Below are 6,159 nucleotides of genomic sequence, written 5' to 3' on the forward strand. Positions count from 1 at the left end.
CCGCTTCCGGATGCAAACCCCGCCCACGCCTCACCCCATTGGTCAAGGCATGTTTAAACCACGCCCACTCCCTTAATTATTATCACTTCGTTGGCTCCGCCCACTGCGGCCCCGCCGGGCCCCGCCCCGTTTCCATGGCAACGGGGGAGATTTTTGGGGGATTTTTTGGGATTTTGGGGAATTTTGGGGGGTCTCGGGGGGGTCTTGATTTCCTCAGGGTTCTGGAGGGGCCCCCTGAGGGATTTTGGGGAATTTTGAGGGGGATTTGTGGGGGGGTTGGGGGGGGAGGGGTTTGGGGAGGGGTCAAAATTGGAGGGGCGGTCCTTTAACCCCGCCCCTCCCCCACCCTGAACCCCCTCCCCATTTTTAAAGAGGGGGGAGGGGCGGGGTTTTGAGGCTCCCCCAAAATTGGGGAAAGGGGGGGAAAAGAGAAGGGGGATGGGGGAGGGGCAAGGGCGTGGCCCCCTCCCCCATCCCCAGGCCCCGCCCCCTCCCCCATCCCCAGGCCCCGCCCCCTCCGAGCATCGCCGGGACCGGAGCGGCCGCGGGTCCTGCACAGGTGGGGGAGGGGCGATGGGGGGGGGGATTTGGGGGGTCCTGGGGAGGGGGGAGGGGATGGGGGAGGGGGGGAGGGGCAGAAACCGCGGGAAATTTGGGGGGGTTGGGGCAGATTTGGGGGGAGGAGATTTGGGGGGGAAACTGGGAATTTTGGGGGTGAAAATTGGGAATTTTGGGGGTGAAATTGGGAATTTTGGGGGCTTGGGGGAGGATTTTGGGGGGGATTTGGGGGAAATTTGGGATTTTTGGGGGGAAATCCTGGATGGGGAAAATTTGGGATTTTTTTTCCAGGAGGGTTTGGGGGGAAAATGCTGATTCTGGGGTGGGGTTTTGATATTTTTCTGGGTTTTTTATTATTATTATTTTTGGGGATTTTTTTTGAGGTTTTTGGGCGATTTGGGATTTTTGGAGGGTCCCAAATTTTGGCTCCAGGGGGAATTTGGGATTTTGGGGTGGAGGATTTTTTTTAGAGGGGAAAAATCGAATTTGTGGGGGATTTTTTGGGGTTTTTTTGGGGGGGGGATTTTTTTTTTTTTTTTAATTTTTAAAGGGAATTTTTTGTTTGGTTTTTTTTGGGGGGGATTTTCGGGTTTTTGGGGGGGGTCCCAAATCTGGGGTGCCCCCGCAGCCCCCCCATGAAGGGCGAGCCCCCCCCCAGCAGCACCTTGAGCGTGGGCCAGGCCCGGAAAATGGTGGAGCAGCTGAAGATCGAGGCCAGCCTGTGCCGGGTCAAGGTCTGGGGAAAACGGGGAAAAATGGGAAAATAATGGGGGAAATAATGGGGAAAATAATGGGGGAAAATGGGGGAAAACCAGGGAAAATAATGGGGGAAAAATAGGGGAAAAATGGGGAAAATAATGGGGAAAAAACAGGGAAAATAATGGGGGAAAAATGGGGAAAAACCAGGGAAAATAATGGGGAAAATGGGGGCAAAACCAGGGAAAATAATGGAGAAAAAATGGGGGCAGAAACAGGGAAAATAACGGGGAAAAATGGGGAAAAAACAGGGGAAATAATGGGGGCAAAAAATGGGAAAAATGGAGGGGAAATGAGGAGTAAAAAGGGGGGAAATGAGGAGTAAAAAGGGGGGAAATGAGGTGAAAAAAGGGGGATAAAAAAGAGGAAAAATGGGGGGGGAAATGGGGAGAAAATGAGGGGAAAATCGGAGGGGGAATGGGGGAAAAATGGGGGGAAAATTGGGATTTGAGGGGAGGGTCTAAAGAGATTTGGGGGGAATGTGGGGATTTGGGGTGAAAAAAAAGAGGATTTTGAGGGGTCTGGGGGGGTTTGAGAGAGATTTGCCGGGTGAGGAAGGGATTTGGGGGATTTAAATGGGATTTTGTGGGGTAAAAATGGGATTTGGAGGGATTTAAATGGGATTTTGTGGGGACTTAAATGGGATTTCGTGGGGTAAAAATGGGATTTGGGGGGATTTAAATGGGATTTTGTGGGGTAAAAATGGGATTTGGGAGGATTTAAATGGGATTTCGTGGGGTAAAAATGGGATTTGGGAGGATTTAAATGGGATTTCGTGGGGTAAAAATGGGATTTGGAGGCGTTTTGGGGGAGATTTGTGATCAAAAAAAGGGGAAATTAGGAAATTTTTTGTGGGAAAATGGGATTTGGGGGGATTTATAGGGGATTTGAGGGGTTCAAAGTGGATTTAGGGGGGTAAAAATGAGGATTTGGGAGGGGCTGGGGGGGACCAGGGCAGGATTTGGGGTTCCAGGGATGGATTTATAAATTCCAGGTGGGATTTGGGAATTCAGGGGTGGTTTTGGGAGTGCTGGGTTTATTTTTGGGGCTTTCCAGGTGTATTTCTGGGGTTTCCAGGTATCTTTTTAGGGTTTTCAGGTGCATTTTTGGGGTTCCCAGTTGTATTTTTGGGATTCCCTGGTTTATTTTTGGGCTCTCCAGGTATATTTTAGGGATTTCCAGGTATTTTTTGGGGCTCTCTGACCCCATTTTCCCCTGGCCCAGGTGTCTTTAGCATTCCCAGGTACATTTTCAGGTTTCCAGGTATATTTTGGGATTTCCAGGTGCATATTCGGGCTCCCTGCCCCAGCTTTCCCTGGCCCAGGTGCATTTTTGGGGTTCTCAGTTGTATTTTAGGGATTCCCAGGTGTATTTTGAGGTTCCCAGGTATTTTTTGGGCTCCCTGACCCCGTTTTTCCCCCGGCCCAGGTGTGTTCAGGTGTATTCAGGTGTATTCAGGTGTATTTAAGAGGTTCCAGGTTTATTTTGGGGATTTCCAGGTGCATTTTTGGGTGTTCCCGGGTATTTTTCGGGCTCCCTGACCCCGTTTCCCCCGGCCCAGGTGTATTCAGGTGTATTCAGGTGTATTCAGGTGTATTTAAGAGGTTCCAGGTTTATTTTGGGGATTTCCAGGTGCATTTTTGGGTGTTCCCGGGTATTTTTCGGGCTCCCTGACCCCGTTTTTCCCCCGGCCCAGGTGTCCAAGGCGGCGGCGGAGCTGCTGAGTTACTGCGAGGCTCACGCCTGCGAGGATCCCCTGCTCACGCCGGTCCCCACCTCCGAGAATCCCTTCCGCGAGAAGAAATTCTTCTGCGCCCTCCTCTGACCCCCCAAAAATCCCGGGGGACCCCCCCCAAAATCCCGGGGGACGCCCCCCTCACATTTCGGGCCACCCTTGTACAATTTAGGGCCAAATTCACCCCAAAAATGAGGCGGAAATGAGGGGGGTGGGGCTTCATTTTGGGTTTTTGGGGTCCCCCCCCACAGCCGGGACCTCCCCCCTAAATTGGGGACCCTCCCAAAGAAAGGCCAAGCTCAGAATTTGGGGGGGGTTTTGAGGGGATTTTTGGGGGTCCCCCCACCCCAAAAAAGGCGTCCAGGATGGACTCGGGGAAGGTTCTGGAATGGGGGGAGGGGGAGACCCCCTAAAATCACCCCCAAATTCCCCCTCCCCCCATCACTCCCCAGCCCCCCTAAAATGGGGACCCCCCAAACTTCAGGACACGCCCAAAAATTCCCAAAAATTCCTCCCTCACCTCCCCCACCCCAGCCTCGGGGGGTTCCCCTCCCCCAGCACCGACCCCTCCCCCCCTCCCCAATTTCGGCCCTGAGGGGGGGAGGGGCGGTTAAAGGGGGGTTCCCCCAATTTTGGGGTGTTCCCCCCACCCCCAAATAAACACTTGGCGGCACAGACGGGGCCGGGGCCATTTTTGGGGATTCCCAAAAAAATGGGGTGGGGGGAGGGGAAAAAATGGGTGGGGGGGAGGGGGAGGGTTCCCAAAATTATTGGGGGGGAGGGGAAATTTGGGTGGGGGACGGGGGAGGGGCAGAGAGAGGAATTTGGGGTCTGGAGGAAGAGGAAGGAAGAAAGAGGAGGAAGGAAGAAAGAGGAGGAAGGAAAAAGAGGAGGAAGAAATGAGGAGGAAGAGGAAGGACAAGGAGGAAGGAGAAGGAGGAAGAGCTGCCCGAGCCCCTCAGGGCCCCACACCCAACATGGCGGCTCCCGGCTCCTCCCACGGCCGCCGCCATGACACCCGCGCATGCGCACCGCACCCACACCGCCCAAGATGGCGCCTCCCAGCACCCAAAATGGCGGCGGGAGCCAAGAGGGGCCCAGGGGGGCTCTGGGGGCGCCCCCGGCCCACGCGGGACACCCCAAAAATCCCCGTGGGGGGAGGGGAAGCCCCCCCGTTATCCCCTCCCCCCCCTCCCCTCTACGTCATCGCCGCGCGCAGCCAAGATGGCGGCGCCCCCAGCCCCGTGGTTGCCATGGCAACCGAGGCAGGCCTGAGGCCTCGGAGCAGGCCCGGCCTGCGAAGGAGGGAAATAAAATCATTAAATCCTTAATTGGGGTTAATTGATTATCGTTTATGAGCCGAGATTTAGCGTAAAGACCTCAGAAATGGGCCCAGAGCCGGATCTGGAGCCCCAAAGATTAAAACCAGGCCCAGGCCTAAGGCCAGGCCCCAAAAAGCCCCAAACCAGGCGGGTTTACACCAAATAACCACAAAAAACCCCCAAATCTGGGTTTAAGCCCCAAAATCAGCACCAGGACTGAGTTCAAGCCCCAAACTTCCTCTAAACCCAGTTTAAGCCCCTAAACTCCGTTTCAACCCCCCTCCCACTGACTCTAATTCTAAATTCCATCGCGGTTTTAACCCCTCCAACCCCGTTTTAATCAAATTTAAACCCCAGACTGAGTTTAACCCTCTAAACCAAATTTTAACTCCCAGCCGCAATTCCAGCCTCCCCCAGGCCTCATTTGAACCCAGGTTTAAACCAAATAAATCTGATTTTAACCAAATAAATCCCATTTTAATCCCCCCAAACCTGGCTTAAACCAAATCTGGTGTTAACCCAATAAATCTGATTTTAACCCCCATAAACCCGGTTTTAACCCTCCCAAACCCCTTTTTAAACCCAGTTTAACCCAATAAATCCGGTTTTAACCCCGGTTTTACCCCACAAACACCACCCGAGGCCGCCCTGGGCTCAAGCGAATTTTCTTTATTTCTAAAAAGGGACAAAACCGCCCGACACGGCCTGGGGGGAGGGGCGGGGGGGGAGGGGAGCTGGGGGTCGAGGCCGCCCCTCCCCCACCTCGGGGGGCGGCGGAAATTTGGGGAATTTTTGTCATTTTCGACCCCCAAAAAACGGAAGGGACGAGAGCAGAAATGGGGAAAAATGGGGGGAAAATGGGGGCGGGGGGAGGGGCGGGGAGGGACCCCCCAAAAACCCAGGAAAAAACAAAAAAAGGGAATTTTGGATTTTTCACGGATTTTTGTGGTTTTGGGGGTTTTTTTTAAAGATTTTTTTTTCTTTTTTTTTGGTGTTTTTGTTTTATTTGAAAAAGGACCCGAAAAGCTCCGGAAGCGGCCCCTCCCCCACCCTGCAAAATCCCAAATTTGGGGTTTTTGTGAGGGGGGGGTTCTCACGTTGGGGGATGGGAAAATGGGGGAGGGGAGGAGGGAGGAAAAATCCCCAAAATGCCAAAGAAAAAAGGGAAAAAAACCCCCAAAATCCCAAGGAACAAAATTTATAAAGGAAAAAAAAAAACCCTTAAAAATAAAATTAAAAAAAACCCCAAATTCCCCAGAAAATGCCCAAAAAATTAACCCCAGAAAGTCTCAAAATCCCCCACAAAATCCCCAAAATTAAAGGAAAAATTCCCAAAAGGAAAAAACCTCAAAAATTAAAGGGAAAAACCCCAATTTAGAGGCTCCATGAATTAAAAGAGTCCCATTAATTAATGGAGATCCCCTCCAATTAAAGAACCATTAATGAAATAATGAGTTATTAATTAACAGATTAATAAAGGGACCCCAATTAACAACAGGCCTGTCAATCAACCGAGGCCCCTATGAAAATAATAATAATTAATTAAAATCCCCTCATTAACATCAATTAAGGACCCCCTGAGGGGGGAGGGGAGGGTTTGGGGTCTCCCCAGTGCCCAACCCCCCCCTTGTCCCTGGGAATTCCCCCAAAATCCCCCAAAATTCATCAAATTCCAGCGGAATCCCCCAAAAGGGTCCCAGGCGGGGGGGGAGGGGAAGATCTGGGGGGATTTTTTGGCCCCTTTCCCCTCCCCCTCCCCAGCAATGGGAATTTTCCCATTTTTCCCGT

At 52.4% G+C, this 6,159-nt stretch overlaps 1 protein-coding gene across 1 annotated transcript; it reads left to right on the forward strand.

The window, feature by feature from the left end:
- The first annotated feature begins 495 nt into the window (after positions 1-495).
- Positions 496-3,726, forward strand: GNG3 (G protein subunit gamma 3). The gene is made up of 3 exons (XM_066570777.1): positions 496-559; positions 1,187-1,292; positions 3,011-3,726. The coding sequence occupies exons 2-3, from the start codon at positions 1,194-1,196 to the stop codon at positions 3,137-3,139; spliced, it is 228 nt and encodes a 75-aa protein (XP_066426874.1). The 5' UTR covers positions 496-559; positions 1,187-1,193; the 3' UTR covers positions 3,140-3,726.
- Positions 3,727-6,159: the final 2,433 nt, after the last annotated feature.

The sequence above is a fragment of the Molothrus aeneus genome, unplaced genomic scaffold (assembly GCF_037042795.1).
Source record: "Molothrus aeneus isolate 106 unplaced genomic scaffold, BPBGC_Maene_1.0 scaffold_30, whole genome shotgun sequence".
Taxonomy (NCBI): domain Eukaryota; kingdom Metazoa; phylum Chordata; class Aves; order Passeriformes; family Icteridae; genus Molothrus; species Molothrus aeneus.